Source organism: Pyrus communis, chromosome 2 (genome assembly GCF_963583255.1).
Source record: "Pyrus communis chromosome 2, drPyrComm1.1, whole genome shotgun sequence".
Classification (NCBI taxonomy): domain Eukaryota; kingdom Viridiplantae; phylum Streptophyta; class Magnoliopsida; order Rosales; family Rosaceae; genus Pyrus; species Pyrus communis.
The window spans coordinates 7,903,947-7,922,855 of NC_084804.1; the positions used below are offsets into that span (position 1 = coordinate 7,903,947).

Below are 18,909 nucleotides of genomic sequence, written 5' to 3' on the forward strand. Positions count from 1 at the left end.
TTACGGCATATGTTACCTAGTCTATTTAGTGGAATAAATGAATCAGACTTACATTGTGAAGTATGTATTCTTGCTAAAAGCCATTGGGCTTCGTTTCCTCCTAGTATGAATAAAAGAGCTTTACCGTTTGAACTTGTGCACTCTGATGTTTGGGGACCATCTCCTGTTGTTACTTCTTCTAGGATTAAGTGGTTTGTTACGTTTGTTGATGATTGCACTCGTATGACGTGGTTATATGTGGTGAAAAATAAGAGTGATGTTGGTATGGTATTCCGAACCTTTTCTCAAATGATTCGGACACAATACTTATCTGTAATTAAAGTTCTTCGTTCTGATAATGGTGGTGAGTATCTTAATTGTGAGTTGTCGGAGTTTCTTTGTGATCAAGGCATTCTCCATGAAACAACATGTCCCTATACTCCACAGCAAAATGGAGTGGCTGAACGGAAAAATCGCCATATCTTAGAAACGACACGTGCTCTACTTCTGGGCGCGTTTGTTCCTAAGATTTTTTGGCCTGAAGCAGTTACTTATGCGGTCTACGTGATTAATCGTATACCCTCTCGGGTGATTGACTTTCGAACTCCTCTTCAAGTTCTCACTCAACATGTTCAGGTGATGTCTACTCATACTCTCAAGCCCCGGGTATTTGGTTGTGTGGCTTATGTGCATATTCCGAAAATTCATCGCACTAAGTTGGATCCGTGTGCCCTTCGATGTGTGTTTGTTGGTTTCTCATCTCACCAAAAAGGATATAAATGTTATCACCCTGAGACTCGGCATATGTATGTTACTATGGATGTGACCTTTTCTAAATCGAAGTTTTTTTATGCCCCCGTATCTTCATCTTCAGATCACCAGGGGGAGAGCTCTAGTGGTGATCTGGAATGGTTGGACTTGGGAGAAAATACTGTGGTTGATGTTGAGGCCGTGCATGCTGATGCCGTGCCTAATGCGGCAGTGATCATACATGCCGTGCCAGATGCTGCTGAAATACCAAACATGCCACGGCATAAGTCAGAAGTTGCTGCCGAGAGCAGCATGCAGTCAGAAGCAAAAGATGCCGAGAGTGATCCGCAGTCAGGACAGTTCATTGTCAAGCCTACTTGTGTAACCCCCTCTCTCTCTAGCTCCACGGTGATGCCCAATGATTATTCTCTGAATAAACCTGAGGTAAGTATTGTGGATGATTATGTAACTAATGCAAGTACTGATGTAAATACATATAAGCTGCCACCGAGACAAAATCGGGGTGTGCCACCTGACATGTTTTCTCCGGAAGGCAAAGTAAAGTATCCGATAGCCAACTATGTCTCATGCAATGGTCTTGCACCAGAGCGTAAGACCTTGATAGACAATATGGAGGCTATTCGAGTACCAACTCGTGTGGATGAGGCTCTAAAGGATCCAAAGTGGGCAAATGCAATGGATGAAGAAATGTTGGCGTTACAGAAGAATAATACCTGGGAGGTGACGTCCTTGCCGGAGGGAAAAAAAACAGTTGGATGCCGGTGGGTGTTTACCGTCAAATACAAAGCCGATGGATCAATAGACAGGTACAAAGCAAGGTTTGTAGCTAAAGGATACACCCAAACATATGGTGTAGATTATCAAGAGACGTTCTCTCCGGTTGCCAAGATGAATACGGTACGTGTTCTGATTTCTTTAGCTGCTAATATGGACTAGCCATTAAAACAGTTTGATGTGAAAAACGCTTTTCTCCATGGGAACTTGGAGGAAGAAGTATATATGGATTTTCCTCCTGGGTACAGTGCTGGTAGAAGTACCGAAGTATGCCGGTTGCGTAAGTCTTTATATGGGCTGAAGCAATCGCCTCGTGCATGGTTTGATAGGTTTACTCAAGTTATGAAAAAGATTGGGTATTATCAGAGTCATTCTGATCATACATTGTTCGTTAAACGGAGACAGGAAAAAGTGACAGCTTTAATCATCTATGTAGATGACATGATTATTACTGGTGATGATTGTGATGAGATTTCAAGATTACAGAAGAATCTTGCGACTGAGTTTGAAATGAAGAACCTGGGGGATTTGAAATATTTTCTTGGAGTTGAAGTTGCTCGATCTTCGAAATGTATTTTCTTGTCACAACGTAAGTATGTTTTGGATTTGCTAAAAGAAACTGGTATGCTGGGATGCAAGCCAGTAGATACACCTATTGTTGAAAAACATGATCTATGTGTGGATCCGAATCAGAAATCAGTTGATAAGGGGAGATATCAGAGACTTGTAGGGAGACTAATTTATTTGGCTCATACACGGCCTGATATTGCCTATGCAGTAAGTGTAGTAAGTCAATTTATGCATTCACCAAGTCTAGATCATATGGCTGCTGTTATGCGTATCGTAGCATATTTAAAGTCTGCACCTGGGAAAGGAGTTCTATATCGGAAGTATGGACATTTGAGAATTGAGGGGTTCACGGATGCTGATTGGGCATGAAGTGTAGGTGACAGACGGTTTACTTCGGGATACTTTACGTTTGTAGGAGGAAATTTGGTTACATGGAGAAGTAAGAAACAGAAGGTAGTATCAAGATCCTCGGCTGAGGCCGAGTATCGAAGGATGGCTCACGGCATTTGTAAGATTCTCTGGCTTCGAAAGCTTCTTGAGGGGCTTGGGTTCAAGCCAAAGGAAATCATGAGACTATACTGTGATAATAAGTCAGCAAGAGATATAACTGATAATCCGGTACAGCATGATAGGACAAAACATGTGGAAGTTGATCGACATTTTATTAAAGAGAAGCTTGAAAGGAAGATTGTGTCAATACCTTTTGTGAAGTCAGAGGAGCAACTTGCAGACGTTCTAACTCATGCAGTATGTAGTCGAAGGTTTGATGACTCACTTGTCAAGTTGGGCATGTGTGATATCTATGCACCAACTTGAAGGGGAGTGTTAACGTGAGTCAATATTAGGAAAAATAGGGAATGTAAATAATAGAAGTCCTTTATTAAGTAGGTTTGTGTATATGTTATTTGTTTCCTTGTAAAACTATAATAGTACTGTATATATTTCTAAATAAGTAATAGAAGAAAATTAATTCCCGTAAAGGTTCTATTAAAGCGGCCAACGAAATAAGGATCGGAGATGAGGCAGAACCAATGCTTTCGACACGCACCTGCATCCGAAAGCCTGAAAGCAACTTTATTGCAAGGAAGTCGAAAAGGATTCAACCAATAAATGCTCGGGAAGATCAACAATACAATCCATGATCTACTCTGGTGGATTTAACTTGGTTGACGTTGATGATCTTTTGATAATATCCTACTGCAGCTTCCTTTAGTTTTTGCAGCGGTATTAGGGTTAGGGTTCTTCTAGCGACTGCTAAATTTTAAATGTTCTTTATGGACATTCATTGATGTCCTAACAGCGTTTCAGTTCATCACCGAAGAAGCCCATGTAGAAAGTTTTCGTTCGATATATCCTTGAGCGTCTCTCCTGCGGACCAACGGTGCGGAAGAAAATCCAACGACTGTGATCATCCAACATTGTGAGCATCCGAGTCTATCGGTAGAAAGGGGAAGGGGAAGGGAGCTGGCGGAAGCAAAGTGTTTTTCCTCAGAAAATACCAGAGAGAGAAGGAAGAAGATGTTTCAGGTGGGAGGCCAAGGAGCTCGCCCCACCTTCGATACGAGAGAGCTTGAGATTTGACAGGAGCCATCGGGTGTTTGCTTTGTAATACGGGTAATATTTCACCCGTTTCTACACATGAGCTCGTTTAAAACACTCACCGTAAGATTGATCTCAACAGCTGACAATTGTACCGCACCTAGCCAGCACCCAAAACACAGGTTTTGTTGCTTCCCCCTTTGACAGTATGCAATTTCTGTGGCAGAATCGATTGGATTGCGCAGCAAAAGCCAAGCTAACATTGGGAAGTCAAATCGTTTCTAGTTTGCTCTCAGTCTCCCGATCCAAGGCTCTCGCTTGGGTACGCTCTTTCTCACTCCGTTGTTTTGTCGGTTGAGTATGTGCACACCAAATGTTCGATTAAATGTCTGTGTGAGGTTAGGTCTTTCTGGGTCACTCTCATACTATGTACCCTGTTGAAAAACAATGTAAAGTTTTGAAATTTGGCGTCTTTGTTCACTGGTGCGTTGCTTTTTGTTTGACTGCATATGAAAAGTTTTGATCTTTATTTGTACATAGATGGCTTTCTAGTGGTATATCATATCCCAGTAAAAATCAAGTAGTTAGTACTTCACTTAAGCACTGCATACAAGTATCCTAACGAGTTATCTAGATCACTCATGTCTGCAGTTCTTATGATTTAGTTTTCTTTCTTTTCCATGGGTATTTGATATAAATTTCGATTCAGATGAATTTACGATCACCAAGAAGAATGTTTAGGTACAGATATTGAACTGTTTCAATTTATTTGTACCGAAATTCAGTTGCATATCTTCTGGCTCGATAGTCTTTTACAGCTCTCCCTCGGCAATGTTTGTGTATGGCTTATTGTTCTCTGTGATTTGTTGTTCTGTTGGGATTGATTGTTTTTCTCTTTATTATGCAGATTGGAGATAACAATGGCAGGCGTGATACAAAAGTTCGTTACTGCGTCAATGTTTATGTGGATAATTCCCGTTGCAATATTATATGCGTTCAACAATAATTTGCTTCCCGGTAAGGCTATTGTGTCAAGTACTGAAGCTTTTGTCATTTTCATAGTACTGCGTCTTATTTAGGTCCCTCTTAGAGTTATTCTAACAAGAACTTTGCACTAGTTACGCTGGGTTTTTCTTCTTAGTGCTATATTACTATACAATTATCTATCTAAGTATTCTTTTTGATAATGTTTGTGTGCTTACCCATATTTGTTCAAAATAAGCAGACCATTTCTAGTTCGCATTTTATATTTGAGTCCTTATGACCTTCCTCTAGTTCCTACAACACTTAAGCCTTGTTTGGTGGGCTAGGTTGTGACCAATTAATATGGACTTGAGTTCAGTCCGTTGTTTGTTGTGTCAAAATGTAAGATGGACAAAACTGGACATGATGGGTTATGACTCCACAATAGAGTGGGTTATCTAACGTATCTTGTGCATGGGTTACAAGACCCGTCTTACATGTCCTGGTTGTCCAATCATATCCCTAAAGCCCAATCCCATCCAGCTCACCAGACGGGCCCTTAGAGTTTGTCCATCTCCCTCTCAGTGCCATGATAATTGAAATTTTTATCTCAATCGACTCATCTAAATCTTGCTTCCAAATTCCAAACAATGGTCTCACATGAAAAAAATTGTCATTAGGATCTATATTGTTTATGTGAATTGCATAATTTGATACGGTGAATGGGATTTGTAAGAATGAAGATAGCATCCTATCGTCGAATTTGGGAAGGGTGCTACTAATGGTTTTTGTTAAAGTTTCCTGCCTAGGTTTTTCCTTTTTCGTTCTCTGAACAAGGTTGTTATTCATTTGAAACAGGTGTAAGCGACATGTCTCCCTATTCGCTCACATTGTTGAGTGGATTCCTTGCTGTTATATCTGTCAACATAGTTATCGCATTTTACATATATATGGCAATGAAAGAACCTTCAGACAAACACAAGCCTGATCCTGCATTTCTTGCTGAAGCCGAAGCTAGTGTAAGCAAGTTAAAAGGTGACGCTGATTCTTCCCAATCCTCCAAGAAAGAAGAGTAGGATGTGTGCTGTTCTGCGTTTCGACGGTTGGAAGAACGAGTTCTGAAGTTTGTATGCGGCTGTCTGCTGTCCGTTTGATGCATGTACGCCAGTTTTCGTTTTCTGTCGGATGCTTTTGAACCTGAGATGATATCATGCTTGTAATCACAAGCTTCTTTCTGGTTGTAGTTTTTACTTGCTAGAGCTTGATGAAATCACGACATAATTAGTCGACCTAACATGCCCATGCATAACATGCCTTAAATATTCTTGAAAGAGCTTGATGAAATCACGACATAATTAGTCGACATTAAGAAAAAAGGTACAAATTTCTTTTTCGAAGGGCAGAAAAGTTATAACTCAAAATGTCACAGTAAATTTTTGAGGGAGCTTTAATGATAAGGATTTGGGCCAACAAATATTTAACCAAAAATCATCTCAAAATGTTATTTAACCAAAATGGCTTAAAGTTTAATAAAAAACTATCCAAAACTACTGTCCACGGGTGAAACTTACAAGCCCAACCCGATACAAATCTACACTTCCGTAAATACTCCTAATTGATTTGATATTGTTCTGACTCTTCACCAACCTCAACCCAGCACGAAACCGCCATAATAACTCTCTGTCTTCCTATCAAATCGAATTCCTGCATTTCAAAAACAACCAAATCAAAGTTGAAAAATAAAGCATTCATCGGAACAAAACTGCCGAAACAAGTTCAAAGAAGTTTAATGACAGAAATCCGCAAAAAATTGTCTTTAAAAAATAAAAAAATAAAAACATAAAACTGTTTCTGGAGAACTCAAAATATAACACTGTTTCTGAACAAAAAATCAGATACAACGTTTGTTTTGTATGTGCATAAATAAACACTGTATCTCCTAATTGATTTGATATTGTTCTGACTCTTCACCAACCTCAACCCAGCACGAAACCGCCATAATAACTCTCTGTCTTCCTATCAAATCGAATTCCTGCATTTCAAAAACAACCAAATCAAAGTTGAAAAATAAAGCATTCATCGGAACAAAACTGCCGAAACAAGTTCAAAGAAGTTTAATGACAGAAATCCGCAAAAAATTGTCTTTAAAAAATAAAAAAATAAAAACATAAAACTGTTTTTGGAGAACTCAAAATATAACACTGTTTCTGAACAAAAAATCAGATACAACGTTTGTTTTGTATGTGCATAAATAAACACTGTATCTAGAAAGAAAAAAACAAAAATTCAAAAATAGTGACTTAAATTCTAGAAACAATGACTTAAATTTTAGAAATAATGACTTAGATTCTAGAAATAGTGACTTAGATTTCAGAAATAGTCTATGTTTTAACCTTTAATTGTTTCTTTTCTTTCATGCATCGGTTGATTATATTTAAGAAACATGATGCTTATTTTGCATTGAATCCAAATACAATGAATTTCTCTATTTCTTTTCTAGCTTACATTTAAGAAACAGTGTGTCTATTTCATTTGGATCCAGAAAAAGTGACTTAGATTCCAGAAACAGTAATTTAGATTCCAGAAACAGTGACTTAAAATTCAGAAACAGTGACCCGTTGTGTTTATTGAATAGCATGTAGATCTCAAATTTAATTTTTGGAGAAACAAACGATGAACTCCACTGACGAAGAAAAATTGAAAAACAGTACCTCGAATACTCTATGAATAATAACGACGATCACATTTCAACGAAATAATACAACATATAAATTAAATAACATGGGGATCTATATTTTTTTTTTTTTTCAAAGAAAAAGAAGAAGGTCTGTAAAACAACGATGAACTCCATTAATGATGAAAATCTCGAACTCAACCTAAAAAAGTTAGGGGTAAAATCGACAAATCATAATTTATTATAGTTGGATCATTCTTAGTTGAACTACTTTAATATGGACCTTGTACTAATCATTAAACAAAATTTATAACATAATTTTTTATTAAAACTAAAACTTTTCAAACATTTTTAATTAGTTTTCCTAATTTTTCATGTAACTGTTACATTGTTAGTTAGTGATATGTTATGACACGCTGATTACTAAACCACTTGAACGGGTCAATTATTGGATTGGGGCTCAACTCGGGTCAACACCAATTGGAAAAGCCCCAGCCCCCAATATCCGATTTACCATTATAACTCTCGGTAAATTAAAAATGAAAAAATAAAGCTTCCAAAAAAAAAAAAAATTAATTTTTTTTTTTTTTTGTAAACACACTATAAGTACAAATACATGCAATTTATCAAACCACAAATCACAGCAAGAGAGAAAAAACCCCAAAACAAAAACCCAAATACCAAGACCAAAGGCTCGCAGAGAGAGAGAGAGAGAGAGAGAGAGAGAGAGAGAGAGAGGGAGAGAGCCGCAGGAGGGCAAAGGGGTCGAAGGGCAGTATGGGAAAGAAGAAGAAGAGAGTGGCGTCGAAGGTGTGGTGCTACTACTGCGATAGAGAATTCGACGATGAGAAGATACTGGTGCAGCACCAGAAAGCCAAGCACTTCAAGTGCCATGTCTGCCATAAGAAGCTCTCCACTGCCGGCGGCATGGCTATTCACGTCCTCCAGGTCCACAAAGAGAGCGTCACCAAGTACGGATTTATATATCTTTCCCCCAATAGCCAAAACCCTAATTTTTATGCTTTCTTTCGTCGCTGAATTTGTTATATGATATTGATCACCTGTTATAGAAAGATATGATATTCATTGTTTTTATTCTGTTGTAAATGGATTTGGGTCTAAAGGGAAATTTCATCGCTGAAAAAAATCTAAATTTGGTCAGTTGGGTGTGATTTTGTAATGTGGGCTCGGCAGTTTTGGACAATTTTTTAGCTGGAAAGATAGTTTGGGATTATAGCTTTTTGTTAGCTGCATAGAGGCAGCTTAATGGTCAATGGAATTGATAGGCTGCGACGGTCTCTTAGACTTTCGAGCAAAATTGGGTTGTAGGTGTTAATAATTTTGGTAGCTTGAAGGTGGACTAAGTGCAAAAGTACGGGACTTTGGAAGATTTTGTGTGTGCTTGTAATTTTAGTAGAACTGGGAGTCCAGGAAACAATGGGTCTGTTAATATAAATTTGGTTCTCTTTTGTTGGGATATACTGTAATATGAACTCGTTTACGTAAGGGGCCTGCTTGATAATAAAGAGAGCACCTGAAACCTCAGGAGGATAATCGATTGTGTTGACTTCTTACTCATGACTGTAAGATGATTTTTATGCCCATAGGTTATTCTGTAATGGATGCCACTGTACGCTGATGTTGAACTTAATCTTTTTCTACTGTATTAGTACCAAAAGTAACTTTCAGTTTATGTCTAAGAACAAAACATATTCAAAATCCCCAGTTCAATTGTTCTAGCTGGGACATAAGAACATTGTCATAGATGGTTGTTGATGCTAATTGTTTGTGATTAAAGTTAAACTACTTCACTTGATCTTTTTAATGAGCTATTACATAGTATGGTTGAACTACTTCACTTGATCTTTTTAATGAGCTATTACATAGTATGGTTGAAGTATGTCCATTATATTTTAGCTATGGCTCAAAATAATTCCTTTTCGTGAATTTAAATTTACTGATAGTCAAACTGGCAAAAATTGTATTTTACAGGGTTCCCAATGCGAAGGATGGCAGGGAGTCAACGGATATTGAAATTTATGGGATGCAAGGAATCCCACCTGACGTCTTGGCTGCACATTATGGAGAGGAAGGTAAAAGGATCCTTACTAGTTTTGATGTTTATCCAGACAATTTTGATATACTATCTTCATGTTATGTTATCATCATTGGTATTTGGTGATGTGTGAACTTTTAATCATTTTCATTCAACTAGTTTATGCCATGGTTTGGTTTGACTCGCATTAAATTGTGACCTGGATGTGATGATACGTTCAAGCATGAATAGATGGACCTATCTATTTTGGACTTCCTTGAATAATATAATGTATTGAATTAGACATTCTATTAGAATGTTCATAGCAGTTTCCATGTAATATACTTATTATATTTTGTCCATGTAACAGTGTTTCAAATTCTCTTGTGTTCATGGTTGAACCAAGTTATGCTTATGTACTCTTGCAAATGTACATTCATATGGATTTGGATGTCCTAATTTCTGCATACGAATTCTGCATAAAATGTTTTTTCATGGAATATTGACTGTGCAATCCATTTGAAAGTGTTATCTCATTTGAGCTAAAGACTAATCAAACAAAAAAAAAAAAAAAAAAGGGTGCACTATACCTATCATTTTGAGTAGTTTATGGCGTTAATCATATATATTAAGTTTATTTTCTAAATATCTCAATTTATGTGCAGAGGAAGACGGTCCATCAAAAGTAGCTAAAGTAAACATCCCAACAACCCAGTTTGTTGGTGGTATGGTGCCAGGTTCGATGGGGGTTGCATATCCTCCCCAACCACCTTTGGGTGCAATGCGGCCAATGTATGTTTTTAGTCAGGTTTCTTGCATATCCTCTGCAACCGGCTTTGTGAAATTTTGAAATTATGCCACTGCTGTACATCATGATTAGCATTTACATAAACAACTTATCTGTTTGTTTCTTTTGGTTTTGTTTGCACCAGGTACAATTCTGCAGTTCCGGTGACTCCGAATGTTTGGCAAGTTCCACCTCGTCCCCAGCCATGGTATCCACAGCCTCCAGCAGTCTCAGTACCTGCTTCCTCATTGGGTTATGTGCAGCAGCCATTGTTTCCTGTGCACAATGGGAGACCACCTCTACCATCAACAACCACCCCTGGACTTCTGCCTCCGCATATAGCACCTCCTGGCCTTCCTACATCCATGCCTCATGTTCCTGTATCACAACCCCTATTTCCTGTTGTTGGTATAAATAATGTACCAACTCAAAGTTCTCCCTTTTCCGCTCCCATGCTTTCAACAAGTATTCCTTTAAATTCTCCAGCTGAAATTAAAGGACCAACGGATGCTTATCAAGGTGCTAAAACTTTCCAAACAAGTAGTTATCTAAGCGTTTCAGTTTTGATTTCTTATTGTTGATTTTTAAAAAAAAAAAAAAAAAAAAAAAATGCTCCTTTGTGTGCATGATAGCAGTATGGTGTCAGATTTGTCTTCTTGCTTTTAAGTTCGACCTATATTTCATGTCTGATCAAATAAGTAGTAGATACTTCAGCTTCTTTTGTTTTTTATTTTTATATTCTAGTTGCCATCTGAGATTCTTATAGAGAGTTCTGTTTTAGTGAACTTCAAATTTGGATATGCTAGCAATGGCTAGTTTTCCCTTTGTTGTTTGATTTATTACAAGGGCATCTTTTATGTTCCTTGATATGCACCCAGTTAATCCTGTAATTGTTTTTATCTAAACTGAGCTAGTAATTGTTCTGGTATGCTAAGCCTTACGTATTTTTCCGTTGCAATAAAGAATACCTACCACATTGCAAAATTCTCCATGTTGATGCCTTTGGATTGTTGATTTCATACGTGCAAGGCTTGTCAATCTGATATTTGCTTTGCATTTAATTGCTACAGGTGTTAATTCACACTCTTATGCATCTGGTCCAAACACTGGTGGTCCATCAATTGGACCACCCCCTGTTATTGCAAACAAAGCTCCTGCTCCCCAGCCAGCTGCTAATGAGGTGTATCTAGTTTGGGATGATGAAGCTATGTCCATGGTAAGTCGTTCTTAATTTCCCAAATGTTTATTAGGTTTCCACTTTGCTAGGCTTGCTGGTTCTTACTAACTTGTTTTATGTTTTCTGGTTCGGACTGATTGCTAACTTGTTAAATGGGTTCATTTGATTTGCAGGAGGAAAGAAGAATGTCCTTAGTGAAATATCAGGTTCATGATGAAACTAGCCAGGTAAGTCATACTACCTCTTTAACTTACGGGGTTGCATTGCTCTAACCAACTAGGTAGGCTTTACGTTCTGTCTTTTCAGACTGGGTTGTTTACCAATTGTTTCCTGATTAGAGAGGTATTTGTGTACTGTATGAGTTTGAACTCTTTCTTTTGAAAACAAACAAATTAAGAAAGAACATGCGAACCTTTTAATCATCCATCTTTCTGCTTTCCAACCCAATTGGTTGATGGGCATGCTGTTTTGTTTATACTGCCATTCTCCGGTTTCCACGCAACTGCATCAAAAGATTCAAGTAGGTATTTACATTATATTTGCTGTTAGTATTTACAATTTTGACAAGCTTGCTGCAATGGGATCAAGGATTCTCCTACCTAGCATCGTACTCAGTTAAGTACGGAATGTATATATTTGCTCTTTTAAAATTTGGATTTATCTGTTGTTCACTCTCCCCATGCTTTCTTTTGTGGTGTTGGGGTTCGAGTGAAACAATGTTGAGACCAATAAATTTTTTTTATAATTGTAGCAACGTTATTTTATCGTTGAACAGTGATACCAGACTTGGCCCAGGTCAGATTCTTTCATTAAGTTTGGCATCTCCGGTTAGATCATAGGACCAGTTTACTTATCTGGCTTTAACCAAATGAATTATGCCCACGGTCCCTCTCTGATGATCTCATTGTGGTTTTGTTTTTCAGATGAGTTCAATCGATGCAGCCATAGACAGAAGGATTTTGGAGAGCCGGCTTGCTGGTCGAATGGCATTTTAGATCAAATAGCAGCAATGGGACGATGATGACAATGTATGCGCCTTCAGAATCTCATGATGACGTGTGGACCTCGGAATTTCATGCTGATGCACGCTTCGTGTACGGCAAAGTTTATATGAAGTGAAGGGCGGTTTACCAGACTACTAACCAGTCATAGATTCGTGTTTGTATTCTTTGCAAGAGCGTGAAATAGAAGAGCAAATTTTTAAGCGTTAATGTAATTTTTTTCATTCTTCTCCGGTGCTTCGACGGTATTCTGCGGTTTATTTATAGATGACGAAGTTATTATATCGCTTTTTAATATTTCCAGTGCTTTGACAATATTCTTTTTGGACGGGATTTTTAATGCACTTGCACTCTTACTCGCGGGCTTTCTTTTTTATTTCGAAGATGTTTGGTTCTGATCTTACGATTGCATTGCATGATAAACTTACGTGCATTTCTCAAGTTATTTCCTCTCAACTTATTTTGTCTCTCCATTGTTTTGGTGTCAAAGACGCACATGAATTCATGAATTCGTACCTTCATTCACGTAAATCTATAAAAAGAACTGTTATTCATATTCATTTTTATCTCATGCAGTAATTGAATTTGTGATCGTCGGATCAAAAAAATTAAAGATTAATAAATAAAAATAAACAAAAAAGTATGTGAATAATGCTACTCATGCAGCCATGCTAATGGACTAAAGAGGAGTGATCGTCTACAGAGAGACTAGACAAGGCTCTAGGCTAAAACCCCTAAAACCTCAGATCTCACTCGCGCGCACACACCCTTTGTCTCTGTCACTGTCGCTTGATACTCGTTATCAGCAGCTGAGATGAAAGCTTTGAGAGTTCTGAGAACCCTCTCTTCAAAACCCGGCAAAACCCCATTAAACCCAGTCTCCTTCTTCCACCGGTTTTACGCAGCTCAGCCGCAAGAGGACGATTCTGGCCACAACCCATCTTTCTCAGACTCCGAAAATGGTTCAGACTCGGTTTTCGACAGTACCCATTACGCCATACCATCCATTGGTTCGGATTCTAAGCCCGAAACCCCTAGGAAGCCGACTTGGGACAACAAGTACCGATCAAAAGCTGATAAATTGATTGGGGTGGACACCCACAAGGAAAAATTGAGGCGTTTGGAGGAAGAGGAGGAGCAAAAGAGCAGAGTGCTCGCTAAGGCGCTTCTCGAGGCGGCTCTGGAGCGCGCAGATGATGAGGAATCAGGGGAGGAGGAGGAGGAAATGGTGAAGGAAGAGGACCAAAAGGCGCTGTCTGTTGGGATAATTGGTGCCCCGAATGCCGGAAAGTCTGCTCTGACTAATTACATGGTTTGTTCTTTTGGATCTTATTGTTTAAAGATGTTTAATTTCATGGGGGGTTTTGATGAATTGTTGAACATGGGGTTGGTGAAGTCAATGATTGTGTTGAGTGTTGTTTATGGTTTTTGATAATTGTTTCATTGGAAGGGATTTTGGTAAAGTTTTGTGTTATGTATTCTTTCATTTGCTTAATCGACTGTGGTTTAATATTTTGTGGCAAGTAGGGTCCGTCTATGTTGCTCAGGATTATGTTTGTACTGACCATGGATATGGCACAATCTGCCTAATTTCCCCGATCAATATCTGTTTCATGCTCACTGCACTTTGGTCAGATAGATATCAAATAGTTGTTGAGGCCAAAACATGCTTGAGCTTTTTAATGTGTCTGAAGTTGTCCCGATAAAAAAAAAAAATTCTTTAGAGGGAAATGAAAAAGCTTGCGAGAATTCTCTATTTGAGATATATATTGGCTTTGGAGATTATACTTTGTTCTTAAACATGAATCTTTGATGTCCTTTGTAGGATACAAAATGATTTGTTGTAATATTTTTTACCATATCATGTGATCTAAGCTTTTACTTTTAGTGGCCTTTGATGTCACCAGAACCTTTATGATGACATATTTATCATACGTTCTCTGCATTTCTCATAGGTTGGGACAAAGGTTTCTGCTGTTTCACGGAAGACAAACACCACTACTCATGAAGTATTAGGAGTTATGACAAAAGGAGACACACAAATTGTATGTTTCTTGTTTATAGTTTATAATCAACCTGCTTCTCTGGACTGGGAATGTTTTCTGATTAATTTATTTTATGTCCAAATGAGCTCTGAAAATTATTCACAATCAATATGCAGTTAATTTCTTTATCCCAGTTCTTTATTTATGAAATTATTGCACAAAAAACAATCTGATGAGCTTGCAACACTTACTTTCATCTAGTGATGAGAGTGTTTGATACATGAAAGGTAAAGGTGATGGGTCATCTTTGCATATTATTTTCTCATAGTTACTTTCATCTATTGATGTATAGACATGTTATTAGTATGTTTTCTCCTCACTGACTGAAGAGCACAAAAATTGAATCATATGACATTTATTGACTGTCTTCATGTATGCCTGTGCAGTGTTTCTTTGATACTCCAGGTCTTACATTAAGCAACAAGGGATGTCCTTATAAGGATTTTAAGGTTCGAGTAGAAAGTGCTTGGAGCTCAGTTACTTTATATGATGTGCTCATAGTTATATTCGACGTCCATAGGCATCTTACCAGGTTAGTAATCCATTCCATTTGATATCCTGTACCATATTATGCATGAAACAAACATAAGCATCAGAGCTAGACATATATGGCAGGTGGATTCCATTTGGGCAAATGATTTTTGCTTTTGATAATAGTGCAAATTTTTTTTTTTATTTTTATTTTTAAATTTCAGCCATTATCCTCATTCCCTGCCTTGTTGGGGAAACACATAGTTATTTCTTGTTTCCCGTTTGACTTCTTGTACATATATCACTCAAGTTTATTAACATTTTGTTGATCGGCTTGCTCTATATGCCATCACTCCCCCTTTTATCCAAATTTAATCCCTGTTTCAGTATTTTTGGTCCCTAATCACCTGGTTCTTTGTATTATCATTTATATAGGCCTGATGTAAGGGTTATAGGATTGATCAAGCGTATGGGAGCACTACCACACCCGGTACAAAAGAGAATTTTGTGTATGAACAAGGTTGATTTAGTTGAGAAGAAGAAAGACTTGTTAAAGGTTGCTGAGGAATTCAAAGATCTTCCTGGTTATGAAAGGTGGATTTTACTTGTTCAGAATCAAAGATGGTGTGTTTTCTCTTTTTGACCACGGATCTTGATAGTATATCTGACCATCTGTTTCTTTCTTAACCTTGTAGGCATTTCATGATTTCTGGTCTGAAGGGCTCCGGAGTGAAAGATCTTACTCAATATTTGATGGATCAGGCATGTGAGCCTTTTAGTATTGTCATCATTGTGATAATTTCCTGTGACATTTACCTGTCAAAAATATTCTGTTACGAAGGCCTTTTTTAGATGTATGTTTCGGTTGGAAGGAGTTTTTCAAGATATGCCTGGTTTACATGAATCTGATTATCTTTCTAGCCAATGTTACCGTTGTCCACTATATCCTCAGTTCTTCAGTGGTTTTTTTATGTATAGGCTGTTAAAAGATCTTGGGATGAAGATCCATTGATCATGACTGAGGAAGTTATGAAGAATATATCATTAGAAGTTGTCCGAGAAAGATTGTTAGACCATGTGCATCAGGTAGATCTTCAGTTTCTGTTTCAAATTACTTTGAGACTATCATTTCTGTCTGGTTATATTTTCATTCCCAAGGTATGAATTAATAAGCAATTTGAGAATCTTCAATAATGGCAACTTGTGCTTGTTTTAGGAAATCCCATACACTATTGAACACCGGTTGATGGACTGGAAGGAGTTGCGAGATGGCTCTCTTCGGATTGAACAGCATCTTATCACGAACAAATTAAGTCAACGCAAGATCCTTGTAGGAAAGAAGGGCAATAAAATAGGGTAAATACTGAAGTCCTAGCGTATTGGAATCACTTTGCTTTTAACACGAGCCAATTTGAATTGAATACATGCTTCTGAAACAGGAGAATTGGCATGGAAGCTAATGAGGAGCTACGGTCCATCTTCAAGAGGGATCTTCATCTCATTCTCCAGGTTAGACTTAAATGATACATTGGAAAATCGAGTTGAATGTCAAGAAGGGATACGATCCATCAGGAGATGTAAGCGCGCCTTATTTGTAAGGGCAGACTTACAACAAGTTTGGTGAATGAAATTGAATGTAAAAAGTCGCGACATTTTGATCCACCCTATTTTGAAGTGTATATAAAGGAAGTTTCATCAACTTTATGAAGGCCATCCAGAGTAGTAGCTTTGAGTGGCAGAAATGTATCAGCTTTAATTTGGGGATGGAGGAGGGTGACGAATAACTGGAAGACTCCAACTTGGCAGGCAAACACATTAGTCCCGAAATTTTGAGAATGTACAATAGCGAGTCTTTTGATATGAAATCTTTCCTCTTTATAGACTAACAATTTTTTTCCTTGTATATCCATCTTTGTACTTTGCTTGTGGAATTGTAAAATTCCACATGTGTAAAAGGAGTACAGGAATTGATTTGTATGCTCCGCACCCTCCATGCTTGTTTGTACGGAAATGGAGTCTCTGCCCTGGACTCTTGGCAATGTTTCACTTTCATTTGAACCGCGTATTGCAAAGTCACGAGTTTAGGGTTTAAAGAACCGTGTATCTGCATGTGAATATCTCACTTATCGCGTATATGTATTTTGTCCCCATTCCCAGGTAATAGAGGAAGAATACCTAGTCAGGGCTGACCGTCAGTTTTTATACTCAACAAATCATTCGTTTCATGGTTCGAAATCTTGTTGATCAATTTGATTAACAGTTCAAACAGCAGCTTAAGAACGGAAAAAATATTATATAGATCTCGGAAACGGCACAAACTTCATCCTAGTGGTAATCCCGAGCAGGAAAGAGAAGCTTTAAAACATTCCCCTTTTACCTAAAGTGGTATTTTTCTCTATTTCTAAATGAAAGGCCTTAACTTCGACTTTCAGAAATGGTGAGTCTGATACTTCGTTATTTTCATCGGTCTATTGGGTGGTTTAGCCGAAATTACCTGGACCCTAGTGTAAATATCGGTTGCAATAAAAAAATAATAATAATAAGAAAAAAAAAAAAAAAACTTGGCTTTCAGTCTTGTAGTTAATTCCAGGAAATATTACTACATTTATCACAATAGTTATGCAGACTATCTCCTCATTTCATACACTAGGTAGAAGAGACTGACAAAATACATAGCAGATTACTTCAAACTATAACAAGTAGCTCCTTACTAGATTAGACCAAACCTACCAACTCCCACATCACAACCGCTGCTTTTCCTACGGCTACATATTTAGATCACATTACAACTTGAACCCTCCTAACCACTGAAAGCCTGGAACGGAATTGGAGTCAGCTGATCAAGCAGCCCAGTGACCGGCGTAGCGAGCCGGGGTTCATAAGCAAAGCCATGCAAGTCCCCATCAACCCCAGCATGAACATAAGGGCACGGTGGAATCCACTGCCACCTCTTCCTGCACATATCGAACAGCAACGCCTTGTCCGAACCCAGAATCATGATGGTGATGAACTCTCCATGTCCAACACACTGGAACCCACTCCCATTCTCCAGGTCAGTAAATTGCACATAGAGCTGCTGAGGCATCCTATCAATCTCAACCCAAGTTGTTCCACAAGCCTGCAACCCCCAAATCCTCAAGCTTTTCGGCACGTTGAGCTTGCTCTTCTCAACTGCAGCAACTAAAAGAAGCTTCCCCCTGCTCTCCACCAAGCTTGGAGACCTCAGGAACCTTCTCATGGGGGCCTGAATCTTCCACCAATTGTTTGCTGGCACGTCATAGGCTAAGACACTGAAAGGGCTGTAGTTCATGCAGTAGAATCTTCCTTGAACATTAACCATTTGACCTGATTCGAAACTGCAGAGCCTTGGGAGGGAAGAATTGATTCCCCACAGCGAAAAAAACCCACCTGCGTCGATATGGAAGCTCTCGGCAGTCAAGTTTTTCACAGCGTATGGAGAGATCAAGTCGTCTCCAGCAACAGTTACATCAATGGATGTAGGGCTGACACTCAACCCTATGGAAGGGAAGAGTCTTGATCTTAGAGTAGGAGGCAACTGAGACACAGTACCAACAATTGGGTTGCATAGAATGAGAGTCTTCGGGCCAGCCTCGTCCGAAATCCAACAGATTAAACCGCCGGAAGATGAAGCAGAGGAAAGGCCGGAGGGGAGCAAAGCGAACGAAAGGCGGTACCATGCAATTTCATAAGGATCAAAAAGATAGCCTTCACAATTAGTATCACCCCTGTTGCTGTCACCATTGTTTCCTCCATTGTTGTTGTTCCTGTATATGTAGCTTCCATTGAGGTTCTTGTTCTTGAAGAAGAGGAACCAATGACGGCGCGGAGACACTTCGAGGTAGAGTTGGAGAAAGGTGTTGGAGAACAAGAGGGCATACCACCTCTTGCAGACACATCGAGCGCGAAAAAAGGCCGGCGGTGGGAGAAAGGCGATGACACGGTCGACGAGCCGGTGGGGGAGCTTGCTCCATATCCTAGCATCCATCCATGGATTAGGACATGATGTGTCGATGTTTTCAGCAATGACACCACCAAGTGCACTAGTAGTAGTAGTGAAGGTGTAGGAGAAGGGAAATGTGAGAGAAGGATGAAAAGCTTCCAT

General features: G+C 38.6%; 4 protein-coding genes across 5 annotated transcripts; 3 read left to right on the forward strand and 1 right to left on the reverse strand.

The window, feature by feature from the left end:
- Positions 1-3,815: 3,815 nt before the first annotated feature.
- On the forward strand, positions 3,816-5,830 carry LOC137727088 (uncharacterized). Its single transcript, XM_068466025.1, has 3 exons — positions 3,816-3,955; positions 4,541-4,650; positions 5,455-5,830. Exons 2-3 carry the CDS (start codon positions 4,554-4,556, stop codon positions 5,670-5,672), a joined length of 315 nt encoding a protein of 104 aa, XP_068322126.1. The 5' UTR covers positions 3,816-3,955; positions 4,541-4,553; the 3' UTR covers positions 5,673-5,830.
- A 2,169-nt stretch (positions 5,831-7,999) lies between these two features.
- LOC137725248 (protein SUPPRESSOR OF FRI 4-like) lies at positions 8,000-12,552 on the forward strand. 2 transcript variants are annotated; one of them, XR_011067478.1, is made up of 7 exons: positions 8,000-8,241; positions 9,263-9,363; positions 9,971-10,097; positions 10,238-10,611; positions 11,163-11,308; positions 11,443-12,064; positions 12,193-12,552. XR_011067478.1 is itself a non-coding variant. In XM_068463875.1 (7 exons), the coding sequence occupies exons 1-7, from the start codon at positions 8,048-8,050 to the stop codon at positions 12,262-12,264; spliced, it is 1,068 nt and encodes a 355-aa protein (XP_068319976.1). In that variant the 5' UTR covers positions 8,000-8,047; the 3' UTR covers positions 12,265-12,552. The 2 variants fall into 2 exon arrangements, 1 of the variants encoding a protein (XP_068319976.1); XM_068463875.1 differs by having other exon boundaries at positions 11,443-11,496.
- A 506-nt stretch (positions 12,553-13,058) lies between these two features.
- Positions 13,059-16,763, forward strand: LOC137726780 (GTP-binding protein ERG-like). The gene is made up of 8 exons (XM_068465739.1): positions 13,059-13,582; positions 14,226-14,315; positions 14,702-14,847; positions 15,222-15,380; positions 15,482-15,548; positions 15,765-15,872; positions 16,003-16,142; positions 16,226-16,763. The coding sequence occupies exons 1-8, from the start codon at positions 13,085-13,087 to the stop codon at positions 16,308-16,310; spliced, it is 1,293 nt and encodes a 430-aa protein (XP_068321840.1). The 5' UTR covers positions 13,059-13,084; the 3' UTR covers positions 16,311-16,763.
- Positions 16,764-17,495: 732 nt separating this feature from the next.
- Positions 17,496-18,909, reverse strand: LOC137724316 (protein UNUSUAL FLORAL ORGANS). Its single transcript, XM_068463061.1, has one exon. The coding sequence runs from the start codon at positions 18,907-18,909 to the stop codon at positions 17,587-17,589; it is 1,323 nt and encodes a 440-aa protein (XP_068319162.1). The 3' UTR covers positions 17,496-17,586.

Coding starts and splice junctions, on each gene's coding strand:
- LOC137727088 (XM_068466025.1), top strand. CDS start 4,554: ATGGCAGGCGTGATACAAAAGTTCGTTACTGCGTCAATGTTTATGTGG. Junction 4,651..5,454: donor CAACAATAATTTGCTTCCCG/GTAAGGCTATTG, acceptor CATTTGAAACAG/GTGTAAGCGACATGTCTCCC.
- LOC137725248 (XM_068463875.1), top strand. CDS start 8,048: ATGGGAAAGAAGAAGAAGAGAGTGGCGTCGAAGGTGTGGTGCTACTAC. Junction 9,364..9,970: donor TGCACATTATGGAGAGGAAG/GTAAAAGGATCC, acceptor ATTTATGTGCAG/AGGAAGACGGTCCATCAAAA. Junction 11,497..12,192: donor TTCATGATGAAACTAGCCAG/GTAAGTCATACT, acceptor TTTGTTTTTCAG/ATGAGTTCAATCGATGCAGC.
- LOC137726780 (XM_068465739.1), top strand. CDS start 13,085: ATGAAAGCTTTGAGAGTTCTGAGAACCCTCTCTTCAAAACCCGGCAAA. Junction 15,549..15,764: donor CTCAATATTTGATGGATCAG/GCATGTGAGCCT, acceptor TTTTATGTATAG/GCTGTTAAAAGATCTTGGGA. Junction 15,873..16,002: donor TGTTAGACCATGTGCATCAG/GTAGATCTTCAG, acceptor TGCTTGTTTTAG/GAAATCCCATACACTATTGA.
- LOC137724316 (XM_068463061.1), bottom strand. CDS start 18,909: ATGGAAGCTTTTCATCCTTCTCTCACATTTCCCTTCTCCTACACCTTC.